General features: G+C 41.0%; 2 protein-coding genes across 2 annotated transcripts in view; one reads left to right on the top strand and one right to left on the bottom strand.

The window, feature by feature from the left end:
* LOC139028566 (aspartate beta-hydroxylase domain-containing protein 2-like) overlaps positions 1-2,332 on the top strand; it is an 18,379-nt gene extending 16,047 nt beyond the window's left edge. The window contains exon 2 of the mRNA XM_070446327.1: positions 2,084-2,332. Within this exon, the coding sequence (XP_070302428.1) occupies positions 2,084-2,332 (249 nt within the window). The remainder of the gene's footprint in view (positions 1-2,083) is intronic.
* Positions 2,333-7,041: 4,709 nt separating this feature from the next.
* LOC111971875 (heme-binding protein 2-like) lies at positions 7,042-10,079 on the bottom strand. Its single transcript, XM_023998668.2, has 7 exons — positions 9,986-10,079; positions 9,304-9,363; positions 9,079-9,160; positions 8,572-8,715; positions 8,320-8,436; positions 7,568-7,731; positions 7,042-7,459 (listed from the first exon to the last, which is right to left on the bottom strand). Coding segments are annotated over exons 1-7 (648 nt in total). The 5' UTR covers positions 9,988-10,079; the 3' UTR covers positions 7,042-7,380.
* Positions 10,080-15,048: the final 4,969 nt, after the last annotated feature.

Genomic DNA, 15,048 nt, shown 5'->3' on the forward strand with positions numbered 1-15,048 from the left:
AGAGCGCAAAATTCAAATAAATTACTATAAAAATCTAACTTTCATGAAATCACACATGAAAGACACCAAATTAAAGCTACACTTGTTGTGAATCCAGCCAACATGTCTGATTTCAAAAAGGATTTACAGCGAAAGCACACCAAACGATTATGTTAGGTCAGTACATAGCCACAGAAAAACACAGCCATTTTTCCAGCCAAAGAGAGGAGTAACAAAAAAGCAGAAATAGAGATAACATTAAACACTAACCTTTGATGATCTTCATCAGATGACACTCATAGGACTTCATGTTACACAATACATGTATGTTTTGTTCTGTAAAGTTCATATTTATATCCAAAAATCTGAGTTTAGGCGGGACGCTACTGTCTCACTTGGCCAAAAGCCAGAGAAAATCTCCTGCTTCTCTGCGCCCACTGATATTTCATCTGCACAGCAGTCCAAGGGAAGCATTGGTTACAATGCTGGTGATGTAGAATTGCAGCGCATGGAGCTCCGATTAAGAAAACGATTTGGAGTCAGAGTTGAAAACTTAATGCACTGGATTAATTTGAAAATAAAAGCAATACTTCTTTCAACGCTTGAGAAATGTGAGTGTGTGAAGAGTGTCGAATGCATGTGTCCAATGAGTGAGAGTGGCAGCACTGTGGTAATGACAATGGCTTCCACAACTACGCTTCCACAACTACTGACCACAACTACAGACCACAACTACTGACCATGTCTATACTGTAGGGCCCTAAAAACCTCCAACACAACCACATAACTACTGACCAAACTACTGACCACAACTACTGACCACAACCACACAACTACTGACCACAACTACTTTCTTATGTCTCTAGCTAGCAAGCTATGTCTTTTAAAAAAGACATTAGCACCCTTATGTAGACATAGCTCCACCCGCATCGAATGGGTTGGTGTTAAGCGGAGCGACACAGGGGAACCTAAGAGCAGACTCAGATGAGGAAACAGGGATGAGTGAACCAAAATACTTATTGTTTGTTGTGAAATTGTTAGATTACTTGTTAGATATTACTGCGTGGTTGGAACTAGAAGCATAAGCATTTTGCTACACTCGCGTTAACATCTGCTAACCATGTGTATGTGACCAATAAAAATTWGATTTGAATATCATTATTTGAATATGTTGGTAACCCGTTGTATAAAAGAGATAATGCTCTTGAAGCCGGTGTTTGGAGGATATATTGGCACGGACCTAACAACACCCGTGCTCATATCTCCTCCAAACACCGGCTTCGAGGGCATTATCACTTAAATAATGCACACTCTAGAATGCAAACACTGTATAACATCAAAACATGATCAAAACTATAATTTCCGGGGCTCCCCAGTGGCTCAGCGGTCTAAGTTTCTGCATCACAGTGTTGAGGCATCACTACAGCCTGGGGTTCGATCCTGGCCATGAATGGGAGTCCCATAGGGCGGCGCACAATTGGCCCAGCGTAGTCCTAGTTAGGTGAATGTTTCTTCTGACACATTGGTGTGGCTAGCTTCCGGGTTGAGTGGGTGTTAAGAAGCGTGGCTTGGTGGGTCATGTTTCAGAGGATGCATGGTTTGACCTTTGCCTCTCCTGAGCTCGTTGGGGAGTTGTAGCGACAAGATCATAATCATGAMATTGGGGAGAGAAAAGGGGGTAAAAATCACAAAGAGAAATAAACAAAACAAAACTAATTGCCAGTGCTTGCATCTGTAGCTCTATGAATTTGAGAGTGGTTACATTTMTCCTGTGATATCCCTCAGCTGTTTACAAAAACAGCCTTACCAAAGAACCCTTGAAGAATTCTCTTTCCTAAGTGTGGACTACTGTTATGCCCTTGAGCAAGACAATCCCTAACTTGCTTAAGGGGTGCTGCTATTTGTTGCTTCCAGCCACTCGGTGTGTGTTTGGTGTCCTGGTGGTTGGGATTTAAAGTAAAGAAAGCAAAAAGATAAATAATACAAAACATCCGTTGCATAATTTTGTTTGTTTGTTTTCATCCTCAGTGCAAAACAATTACAATAAAAATGTATTAACCACTGTCTAATGTTTAGTTCTTTCTCTGTGATTTGTCTTTCTCAGGCCACATTAAATGATCGCTCCTCCATCCAAAAGCCTCATCTCTTCTTCCTCCCAGATGTCCCTAGCATTCCCTTTTTCCCACGTGACGCCCATCGACATGACATTGAGGTCTTGGAGGCCAACTATCCCATAATCCTYGCAGAGTTCCAAGCGGTCTACCAGAGAGRCATTGATCCGAAGATGGGCTGGACTGGCCTGGGACCTAAGGTACAACTCCCAGTGAGCATGTACCTGTTCAACACCTTTTAATTGTTCCTTCCTCATTTCCTTGATTTAGTCACTGATCTAACCTGATTGGACAATTAGGTGAAAGCAAAGGTTCTCTTGCATAGCTTTCACAGATCCAGTCATGTCACATCAGTGAGTTCTTCCAAAACAGAGCGAGACGGAATATATGTTTTATGTTTCCATAGCCTCTGAGCCTGCACTACNTTTTATGTTTCCATAGCCTCTGAGCCTGCACTACTAGTCCCACCCTACACACACATATTTGAAATTCGGCGTAAGTCACTCACTTCAAATGGAGGCAGTCTGCACCGTTGCAGTCAAACTCCCACTAAGCTTTGGTGYCGCAAGTTTGCACTTCTAATTCTTGCTATTCCACAATCTACGGGAAGTTGATTTAAAGGGGGGCTGAACTGACTCGCTACCCAATTGTTGGTCCAATTCGCTTCATATATACTTATGAGGGGGCATTAGGCAGAATAATATCTAAAATAGTAGATTTATCAGGGTGTTTAAAGTTGGGGCAGGTTGGTTGAGTTATCAGCGGAGTTAAGTTTAGCTCAGTACAAATATATGTTAGTCTATCTGACACTGKCATCAACCAATCCAGGTGAAGATCACCTGTTATTAATAATTCAGATTTTGCATACTTAGATGGCAAGTCAGACAATTTGTTAAGAACACATGGGGGAGCCAARGGAGGGTGATAAATTCCCACTAGCGTTAGCTAGGGATTACTACTAAAGCCCACATTAAATACTAGACATTCAAACTGCTTAGGGCAGAGGTGGAAATAGACCCATAAATATTTAAGTTGTTCTTTATGAATATGGCGACACCCCCAACTCTGGCAGACCTATAAACATTACCTATAAACATTACCTCTGGCAGACCTATAAACACTGTGCCGGACTCCATCAGAGTCCGGCACAGTTATATTTAACCAAGACTGAGTGATTATCAGAATGTTTGTGTTGGTTTGAGAAGCCAGAATTACTATAAAATMAATTTTCGAAATCAAACTTCTGGTATTTACATGAATCAGTCCAAAGCTACAGCTGCGGGATTTCAGATCAGATAGCATGTTTGCGCTAGAGACTGACTATGTTCAGAAGGTAACCCCTTGTTTAAAAATACYGTAGGTCTGGCTTGAAATGGTATAAGATACAAGAACCAATAAGGTTTACCTGTTGAGGGCCAGGACTGAAATCCCATCACTTGTTTAGTATATTTGCACTATTAGAACTTAGCAATCTATCTCCTCTTCTATTCAGGTGTAAGCCATCCCTTTTTGAGAACTGAGGTTGCTCACAAAACAAATCAAAGTAGTTGATAAAATCCAACACTATTTCGGGTCAGAGTTTTGATAGAGTATTCACCCCCTTTGGCATTTTTCCTATTTTGTTGCCTTACAACCTGGAATTAAAATAGATTTTTGGGGGGTTTGTATCATTTGATTGGCACAACATGCCTACCACTTTGAAGATGCAACATCGTTTTTTATTGTGAAACAAACAAGAAACAAGACAAAAAAACAGAACTTGAGCGTGCATAACTATTCACCCCCCAAAGTCAATACTTTGTAAAACCACTTTTTGCAGCAATTACAGCTGCAAGTCTCTTGGGGTATGTCTCTATAAGCTTGGCACATCTAGCCACTGGGATTTTTGCCCATTCTTCAAGACAAAATTGCACCAGCTCCTTCAAGTTGGATGGGTTCCTGTTGGTGTACAGCAATCTTTAAGTCATACCACAGATTCTCAATTAGATTGAGGTCTGAGCTTTGACTATGCCATTCCAAGACATTTAAATGTTTCCCCTTAAACCACGCGAGTGTTGTATTAGCAGTATGCTCAGGGTCATTGTCCTGCTGCAAGGTGAACCTCCGTCCCAGTCTAAAATCTCTGGAATACTGAAACAGGTTTCCCTCAAGAATTTCTCTTGAGACCAGTTTCCCAGTCCCTTCCAATGAAAACCACCCCACAGCATGATGCTGACACCACCATTCTTCACTGTGGGGATGGTGTTCTTGGGGTGATGAGAGGTGTTGGGTTTGTGCCAGACGTAGCATTTTCCTTGATGGCTAAAACGCTACATTTTTGTCTCATCTGACCAGAGTACCTTCTTCCATATGTTTGGGGAGTCTCCCACGTGCCTTTTGGTGAACACGTTAAGCAATGGCTTTTTTCTGGCCACTCTTCWGTAAAGCCTAGCTCTGTGGAGTGTACGGCTTAAAGTGGTCCTATGGACAGATACTCCAATCTCCGCTGTGGAGCTTTGCAGGTCCTTCAGGGTTATCGTTGGTCTCTTTGTTGCCTCTCTGATTAATGCCCTCCTTGCATGGTCYGTGAGTTTTCGTGGGTGGCCCTCTCTTTGTGGGTTTGTTGTGGTGACATATTCTTTCCATTTTTTTWATAATGGATTTAATGGTGCTCCGTGGGATGTTCAAAGTTTCTGGTATTTTTTATAACCCAACCCTGATCTGTACTTCTCCACAACTTTGTCCCTGACCTGTTTGGAGAGCTCCTTGGACTTCATGGTGCCGCTTGCTTGGTGGTGCGACTTGCTTAGTGGTGTTGCAGACTCTGGGGCCTTTCAGAACAGGTGTGTATATACAGTTGAAGTCGGAAGTTTACATACACCTTATGTGTATACATACACATTTAAACTCAGTTTTTCACAATTCCTGACATTTAATCCTAATAAAAAGTCCCTGTCTTAGGTCAGTTAGGATCACCACTTTATTTTAAGAATGTGAAATGTCAGAATAATAGTAGAGAGAATTATTTATTTCAGCTTTCATTTCTTGCATCACGTTCCCAGTGGGTCAGAAGTTTACATACACTCAATTAGTATTTGGTAGCATTACCTTTAAATTGTTTAACTTGGGTCAAACATTTTGGGTAGCCTTCCACAATAAGTTGGGTGAAATTTGGCCCATTCCTCCTGAACAGAGCTGTGTAACTGAGTCAGGTTTGTAGGCCTCCTTGCTCACACACGCTTTTTCAGTTCTGCCCACAAATTTTCTATAGGACTGAGGTCAGGGCTTTGTGATGGCCACTCCAATACCTTGACTTTTGTTGTCCTTAAGTTCATTTGCCACAACTTTAAAGTATGCTTTGGGTCATTGTCCATTTGGGAAGACCCATTTGCGGACCCATTTGCGACCAAGTCTTCAGATTGTTGCTTAATATATCCACATAATTTCCTCCTCATGATGCATCTATTTTGTGAAGTGCACCAGTCCCTCCTTGCAGCAAGCACCCCACAACATGATGCTGCCACCCCCGTGCTTCATGGTTGGGATGGTGTTCTTCGGTTTGCAAGCCTCCCCCTTTCCTCCAAACATAAAGATGGGCATTATGCCCCAACAGTTCTATTTTTGTTCATCAGACCAGAGGACATTTCTCCAAAGAAGTATGATCTTTTCCCCATGTGCAGTTGCAAACCATAGTCTGGCTTTTTTATGGCGTTTTGGAGCAGTGACTTTTCCTTGCTGAGCGCTTTAGGTTAAGTCCGATATAGGACTCGTATTTACCTGTGGATATAGAATACTTTTGTACCTGTTTCCCTCCAGCATCTTCACAAGGTCCTTTGCTGTTGTCTGGGACTGGAATTTGTAATTTTCGCACCAAAGTACTTCATCTCTTAGGAGACAGAACGAACGCGTCTCCTTCCTTGAGCGTACGACGGCTGCTGGTCCGTGGTGTTTAACTTATACTACTATTGTTTTACAGATGAACGTGGTACCTCAGGCGTTTGGAAAATTGCTCCCAAGGATGAACCAGCCTTGTGGAGGTCTTACAATTTCCCCATGATGTAAAGCAAAAGAGGCACTGATTTTGAAGGTAGGCCTTGAAATACATCCACAGGTACACCTCCAATTTGACTCAAATGATGTCAATTAGCCTTTCAGAGGCTTCAAAACCATGACATCATTTCTGGATTTCCAAGCTGTTTAAAGGCACAGTCAACTTAGTGTATGTAAACTCTGACCCACGTGGAATTGTGAATACAGTGAGTTAAAAGTGAAAATAATCTGTCTCGTAAACAATTGTTGGAAAAAATGACTGTGTCATGCACAAAGTAGATGTCCTAACCGATTTGCCAAAACTATAGTGTGTTAACAAGAAATGTGTGGAGTGGTTGAAAAACGAGTTTTAATGACTCCAACCTAATTGTATGTAAACTTCCGACTTCAACTGTGTRTGATTCTATGTAGAACCCTTATTGCCTTCCAAAGAATCATCAAAGAACCCTTGTCTTCCAAAAATTGTTCTTCTGATCAAAACGGTTTTTGGTAAAACCTTATCCCTCTGCAAAGAACCCTTTTGGAACTCTTTTTTCTAAGAGTATACTTGATCTGTTTTCTTACTTATCTGAAGTATTTGAGAAGTTTTCTTCTTAGAACATGACCTCGTTATTAACGGCGCCACTGAATGGCGAACGGTGTATAGTGTTCACTGTACACGACTTCACTGTATTTGTGAAAGGAGTGACTGAAACAAAGTAGAGAGGAAGGTCTGCTAACTGACTAAAATGTAACATGTTCATTTGTAATGTTCATTGTAATCTGTCATTGGGCAGACTATGTAACAAACATGGTATCTGACGAAATTACCCAAGATTTTATGTTCATTATAATCATACTGTATTCACCACCACTTGAGTATGACCAAAGAGCTGTAGAGGATTTGTTTGGCATATATTTAAGGAAACAAACTCAACACAGACACAATTCATATTTTATTGAGAAAAAGTTCCAAATCATATTCACTATTGATTGTACAGAGTTCGAATCACAGGTCTAGGGGGTGCTCGTCACCTCTCTAACAAATTGAACCCTGAATAAGTATGAGAAAATGTGAAGACATGCCGTGTGTATACACTCTATAGCATGTGGCATATTGATTTTGGATTACAGTGCCACTAGATCAAGGACACATCTCTTAGTAAATATCGTTGTTGTCCCCAAACCACATTTTCTCAGATGTTCTCAGTCTACCATTGCTACTCCAATTGGTCCTCTTCAAAGCAGTAATGCCAGACTCAGCAGTAGTGGAGGAGGATGTTTAGGAGGAGGTAGGGCACACAGGCTCTCCCTCAACAATGTACCACACCTCGTTGTGCCTGTTCAGAATCTTCTTTGGGCTGAAGGACACACACAAAATATTAAAGTATGTTTGAAAAAGTATTTTGGTGGAATTTGGTTAGATGTTGGATATGAGTATATTGAAAGATTTGTATCTGTGCTCCCACCTGTCATATCCCACAGCATAGTGGTAGTCTTTGTTGTAGGTGGCCTGGACTTTGTCTAGCTGCCTTTTCAGCAGCATGGAGTTTACACTGGATGTCAAAGACATCATCCATCCACCGTAGCTCCTCACGTACACTTTCATGTCTGGCATCTCAGTAAAGTACACCTGTACGGGGAAATCACAATGACATCCACATTGTTAACCAGCGGTCTTTAAAAAAACATGACATACTTGACATGGTTTCAAATGGTATTTGTGTTTTTTCAAATACTTAAGCTGTGCTCGATCGAGCTTGCCTGGCTCAATGGCGCCATGAAACAGTCCCAAAAGTGCAAACCCTGCCCACCTGACACTATAAAAGCTATATCTAAGTATTTGAAAGATACTTCTTGAACCCAGGTCTGATAGACAATCATATTATGTTCAACTTAGATTCAGTTTTTCTAAAGTGCCAGGTGGGTGAGGTTTTTACTTTTGGGACTATTCCATTGGCGCCATTGAGCCAGGCAAGCACAATTGAGCTCAGCTTAAGTATTTGAAAAAACACACTCAATAAAACACACAAATACTACAGACCCCTGGCTACCGATGTAGATGTCATTGTGTCAGGTTTACAGGTTTTTGACAGGTGTCCGCAATATGGTAATTGCCCTCTGATAGGCTAAGTGGAAGTTTCACCATGTTGCTTATACCAATCAAATCCTCTCAGATCATGTGCATAGGGCGTAGGGTCTATTTAGGATTTGGTTTTACCTTGTCATCAGTGGGTTGGGGAGGAGTCATCTGATGGGTAGACGGCAGGAGGAAGCTGAGGGTGAAGACAGACGACCCCCACGTCTTCTTCTTCTCTTCAAAAAGATCTGTGTAGCACTTGTTACCAGGTTAAAACACACGCATGGAAACAGATTCCACGTGCATCCACACACACACACAAATAGATTGATACACACACACACACACACACACACACACACACACACACAACACACAACACACAACACACACACACACAACACACACACACACACCAGCCTTGTTGGATCCGGTGATATAGTTGAAGAGTCTCCTGAAGGCAGTGTAGGTGGCCATGTCCATGAAGTATGCTTCCTCATCTGTTGACACCCATTTCACTGAGTCATAGTGGCGCACCTGTAACACAGGCACAAACCTTCACTCAAGAGTCCTCTGCTGTAGAGTGTATTTGAGTTGCAGATGTTGGGCACGGGATTAGGATGAGACTGCGCGAAAAGGGCATAACTGATCTACAACCCTGCAGAACTGATCTACATCATTTTTCAGATTACCGAAACCCAATACGATAACCAAAATGGGGATGATAATGATGATCATCATGTTGTTGACTTGATATATTTTAATGCAAATGCTATTGTTTTGTATCTGCTACCCTGAACAACAACTAAACATAAAAAAATTGGTCACAAAAAAGGTGGTGAAACATACTCATAAATTGTAGCCCCAATGTGCCATTAATTTGTGCTGCACAAGACTGACCTCATAATCGTCATTCTTGCACACCAGATCATAGAGCAGACATTCCTTTGACTCTGTGCAGAAGCGAGACTCAGAAGAGTTTCTAAAGGAAACAGTGGAAAACAAATCAATAAAGAACAATAGCATACGATTTAGCCCGGATACTGTTCATTCATACAAACAGTATTATTCTGAAACGCGTGGTTATGATGTGTGGAAAGTAATAACAGAAGTGTATTATATTACCCAACTCTGGCTTCAGCAGTCAAGATGAGAACCAAGCCAACCAACCCTGCCAAATAAACCCTGAAGTACACACAAACAGTCAGTGTCATCACATTAAAAACCTAAAGTACACACAAACAGTCAGTGTCAACACATTAACCTAAAGTACACACAAAGAGTCAGTGTCATTACATAGACACACTTTCATACTCTTTCACACTTTTCACATATGGTGCTGCTACTCTGTTGATTATCTATCCCGATTGCCTAGTCACTTTTACCCCTACCTACGCGTACATATTACCTTAACAACATTCTACCCCTGCACAATGACTCGGTACTAGTACTCCTTGTATTTAGTCTTGTTATAGTTATTTTTGTGTGTTACTATTTCCTTTTTTATTTTGCAAATTATTCTTATATTTTAACTGCATTGTTGGGAAAGGCTCGGAAGTAAGCATTTCACTCTAAAGTCTACTACACATGTTGTATTCAGCGCATGTGACAAATACATTTGATTTGAAAACCTAAAGTACACAAAACTAACTCATTAAGATTGCAATATTGTAATACTTTAAAAGACAGAAACTGTGTTATTACACATTTCTATTTCTATACAAATCACTCTTCCTTTAATTACTTAACACCATAACAAATCAAACAARCCTAATCAATGCAATGATGACCTATCATTTCTACTTACATTGTGCTGAGTGTGTCTTTTAGATCAGCTCAGTTCAGATGCATTCACTAGCCTGAGGGAAATGCTTGYAGAGAAACTATTTATACCAACTGAGGGTTATTTGCATCAGTCCCCAAAACACGCCCATTTCACCACAGAATGTACAATGGACTTCACGTGCTTAAGAGAAGAAAAGGTGGTTTATATATAAGTGTGTGCCAAGTTAGATAATGTGAGACGATTGATCTTGATGCGTCTTTGAAAAGCAAGTATAGGCTTATTGAGAAAGAGGCTGTGACTAGATCCGTCACGTGTAGTAGACTATTATATATTTCTGTTTCGTAATTAAAGCCTTTGCTGTTTCGCAATAACAGCCTGGCTGTCACGTTTAGACTAAATAAATAGCACTTGCATGTAATTTGTTCACTGAGCACTGCTGGGTCGACATTACCAATCACTAGTGGGCAATGGAGTAGCCCTGTTTATAACTGGTGCTAACATGGACTCTTTGTCCTGGTCTTGTCAACATTCTGATTGTGCCCACATTTTTAGACAGGTGTAGATGATTTAAAGACACATTGTGATCAGATCTTTCTTACCACCTCTGTAGGTAATCCACATTTATGATGCTATTACGTTTATAATGTAGAGTGAAATTAAAATTAAAAAAATTGGATGCACATTGGGCAAACATTTTCCAATTCATATCAAACCATATTCCCCACCTATAAAAGCAGATAGGACAGCACTTTTGCACGACCCAAAGAGCTCAGCTTTGACCCCCACGAAGAGGAGAGTAGCCTAGAAAACAGAACTCTAGGGTGTATCTCAATAGTCGAAAAGGGCCTAATTTCTAAACATTTTAGCAGACAATATTTTCCAGAAGGACTTACAGGAGCAATTAGGGTTAAGTGCCTTGATCAAGTGCACATCTACAGATATTTCTGCCTAGTCGGCTCGGGCATTTAAACCAGCAACCTTTCAGTTACTCGCCCAACACTACCTCACCCCGTCTCCTACTCACATGGGCTGACCTGAAGAGACAAAGGATAGGTGGTGAATACAAAATGGCGCTCCTCACTTTGAATCTGATTTCAACTGTCCCTGTTCTTTCACATCAGTATAGGAAAGGAGACAATAAAACAAGAAAAGGAAGCCACTGAATATCAAGATGGATGCAGTAATGGAATGAACCCCCTGCCCTAGATTTAGAAAGTCAATGTCAGTTCAGTTTAAATGACCTTCAACAAACCTCTGACGTCCCTTGTGATGTCAGCTGGTCAACACCTCCGGTGCTCAATGGGCGACATCCTTCACTTGGTGACTTCAGCCTCAGATGAAGAAAAACTCAAAATAACTCATATGATCTCCTCTCTTATGTCCTTTCTATGTGGAGTAAGTACGAGCTTTAGGTCAAATTCTTAGCCAACACGTGACTTTAGCCTGATTTGAACAGGACCATGAAACTGTATGTTGTGGACATTTCCATGGCATTAATTGAACAAATGTTGTCACACTGGCTGCAGAGCTGATTGTTGTTGGAGTTGTATTTGTTGTTGTTGTTCAAAAACTTTACATTTGTAGATATAATGAGTTTGTGAGAGTGATTGAACAAAACATAAGAGGTGTGTTTGTTTCTCTCTGAGCATGAGACACCCTGTTCCAATACAAAGCACTAGAGTGCATTTCAGTTTACACTCTTAGAAAAAAGGGTTCCAAAACGGTTCTTTGCGGAGGGATAGGGTTCTGCCAATAACTGTTTTTATCTGATGAACCCTTTTTGGAAGACAAACGTTCTTTGTAAGGAAAAGAGTTCTACCTAGAACCTTTTTCATCCTAAAAAACATTTTAGGGAGAAAGTGTTCTTTGATGATTGTTCCAAAGGCAAGAAGGATACTTTGGAAGGCAAGAAAGGTTCATCAAAGAACCCTAATTATTCTGAATAAGCTTTTGTATAGATTTTCTTCCCTTTCTTTGAAATAGTGCCTGAGTGCTTACCCCAGCGTCTAAATGTCAACATCAATCTACGCACAATAACCCATAATGACACAGTAAAAAGAGGGTTTAGAAATGTTTTCAAACATAAGAATTCAGACCCTTTACTCAGTACTTTGTTGAAGCACCTTTGGCAACAATTACAGCCTCAAGTCTTCTTGGGTATAATGCTACAAGCTAGGCACACCTGTATTTGGGTTTTTTCTCCCATTCTTCTCTGCAGATCATCTCAAGCTCTGTCAGGTTGGATGGGGAGCGTCGCTGCACAGCTATTTTCAGGTATCTCCAGAGATGTTAGAGCAGGTTCAAGTCCGGGCTCTGGCTGGGTCACTCAAGGACATTCAGAGACTTGTCCCGAAGCCACTTTTGCGTTGTCTTGCTGTGTGCTTAGGGTCGTTGTCCTTTTGGAAGGTGAACTTCATTCCAGTCTGAGGTCCTGAGCGCTCTAGAGCAGGTTTTCATTAAGCATCTCTCTGTACTTTGCTACGTTCATCTTTTCCTCGATCCTGAATAGTCTCCCAGTCCCTGCTGCTGAAAAACATCCACACAGCATGATGCTGCCACCACCATGCTTCACTGTAGGGATGGTGCCAGGTTTCCTCCAGACATGACGCTTGGCATTCAGGCCAAAGATTTCAATCTTGTTTCTCATAGTCTGAGTCCTTAAGGTGCCTTTTGGAAAACTGCAAGTGGGCTGTCGTGCCTTTTTCTGAGGAGTGGCTTCCGTCTGGCCATTCTACCATAAATGCCTGATTGGTGGAGTGCTGCAGAGATGGTTGTCCTTCTGAAAGGTCTCCCATCTCCACAGAGGAACACTGGAGCTCTGTCAGAGTGACCATCAGGTTCTTAGTCACATCCCTGACCAAGGCCCTTCTCCCCCGATTGCTCAGTTGAGCCTGGCGGCCAGCTCCATGAAGAGTCTTGGTGGTTCCAAACTTCTTCCACTGTGTTCTTGGGGACCTTCAATGCTGCAGAAATGTCTTGGCACCTTTCCCCAGATCCRTGCCTCAACACAATCATGTCCCAGAGCTCTAAGGACAATTCCTTTGATCTCATGGCTTGGTTTTTGCTCTGACATGCACTGTCAACTGTGGGACCTTATATAGACAGGTGTGTGCGATTCCAAATAATGTCCAATCAATTGAATTTACCACAGGTGGACTCCAATCAAGTTGTAGAAACATCTGAAGGATAATCAATGGAAAAAGGATGCACCTGAGCTCAATTTCGAGTCTCATAGCAAAGGGTCTGAATACTTATTTAAATAAGGTATTTTTAATTTTTAATACATTTGCAAAAATGTCTAAAAACCTGTTTTCACTTTGTCATTATTGTCACGCCCTGACCGTAGAGAGCTTTTAATGTCTCTATTTTGGTTTGGTCAGGGTGTGATTTGGGTGGGCATTCTATGTTCTTTTTTCTATGTTTTGTATTTCTTTGTTTTGGCCGGGTATGGTTCTCAATCAGGGACAGCTGACTATCGTTGTCTCTGATTGGGAACCATACTTAGGTATCTTTTCCCCACCGATGCTTTGTGGGTAGTTCTTTTCTGTTTTGTGTTTCTGCACCTGACAGGACTGTTTCAGTTTCGTTCATTCTCTTTGTTATTTTGTTATAGTGTTCCGTTTAATTAAAGAGCATGAACACTCACCACGCTGCGCTTTGGTCCGATTATTCCTCATCCGACGACGACACAAGTTACAATTATGGGATATTCTGTGTAGATTGATTAGGGGGGGAAATTATTTAATCCATTTTAGAATAAAGCTGTAACGTAACAAAATGTGGAAAAAGTCAGGGGTCTATATACTTTCCGAATGCACTGTAGCTCTACAGTAAATCAAGTATATATTACTTGCTTCAAGTGATCACTTTTACTTTCAACATAGCCACTTCATTTGCGCACTCGCTCCAGAATGGGAAAATTTTCTTTATTTTATTCAGCTAAGTTGAATTATATTCTTCTTACTATAAAATCATATAATATAAAGTAATGGCATGGGACTTACAGTGCCTTGCAAAAGTATTCATCCCCATTGGTGTTTTTCCTATTTTGTTATGTTTCAACCTGTAATTTCAATGGATTTTTATTTGGATTTCATGTAATGGACATACAGAAAATGGTCCAAATTGGTGAAGCAAAAAAAATAAAAAACTTGTTTAAAAAAAATATAAAAAAATATAAAAATAAAAACTGGTGCGTGCGTATGTATTCACCCCCTTTGCTATGAAGCCCCTAAACAAGATCTGGTGCAACCAATTACCTTCAGAAGTCACATAATTAGTGTAATGAAGTCCACCTGTGTGCAATCTAAGTGTCACATGATCTGCCACATGATCTCAGTATATATACACCTGTTCTGAAAGGCTCCAGAGTCTGCAACACCACTAAGCAAGCGACACCATCAAGCAAGCGACACCATGAAGACCAAGGAGCTCTCCAAACAGGTCAGGGACAAAGTTGTGGAGAAGTACAGATCAGGGTTGGGTTCTAAAAAAATACCAGAAACTTTGAACATCCCACGGAGCACCATTAAATCCATTATTAAAAAATGGAATGAATATGGCACCACAACAAACCTGCCAAGAGAGGGCCGCCCACCAAAACTCATGGACAAGGCAAGGAGGGCATTAATCAGAGAGGCAACAAAGACCAAAGATAACCCTGAAGGAGCTGCAAAGCTCCACAGCGGAGATTGGAGTATCTGTCCATAGGACCACTTTAAGCTGTATACTCCACAGAGCTGGGTTTTACGGAAGAGTGGCCAGAAAAAAGTCATTGCTTAAAGAAAAAAATAAGCAAACATGTTTGGTGTTCGAATCTGTGGTATGACTTAAAGATTGCTGTACAACAGCAGAACCCATCCAACTTGAAGGAGCTGGAGCAGTTTTGCCTTGAAGAATGCGCAAAAATCCCAGTGGCTAGATGTGCCAAGCTTATAGAGACATACCCCAAGAGACTTGCAGCTGTAATTGCTGCAAAAGGTGGCTTTACAAAGTATTGACTTTGGGGGGGTGAATAGTTATGCACGCTCAAGGTTTTGGTCTTATTTCTTGTTTGTTTCACAAAAAAATATTTAGCATTTTCA

Source organism: Salvelinus sp. IW2-2015, linkage group LG13 (genome assembly GCF_002910315.2).
Source record: "Salvelinus sp. IW2-2015 linkage group LG13, ASM291031v2, whole genome shotgun sequence".
Classification (NCBI taxonomy): domain Eukaryota; kingdom Metazoa; phylum Chordata; class Actinopteri; order Salmoniformes; family Salmonidae; genus Salvelinus; species Salvelinus sp. IW2-2015.

What these genes read in the sequence shown, in the direction of transcription:
- LOC111971875 (XM_023998668.2), bottom strand. An exon ending in GCAAGAATGACGATTATGAG is followed by an intron (nt 8,716 to 9,078) that starts GTCAGTCTTGTG and finishes CCTGTGTTACAG; the next exon opens with GTGCGCCACTATGACTCAGT. An exon ending in TGTGTGTGTGTGTTGTGTGT is followed by an intron (nt 8,437 to 8,571) that starts GTGTGTGTTGTG and finishes CCTGGTAACAAG; the next exon opens with TGCTACACAGATCTTTTTGA.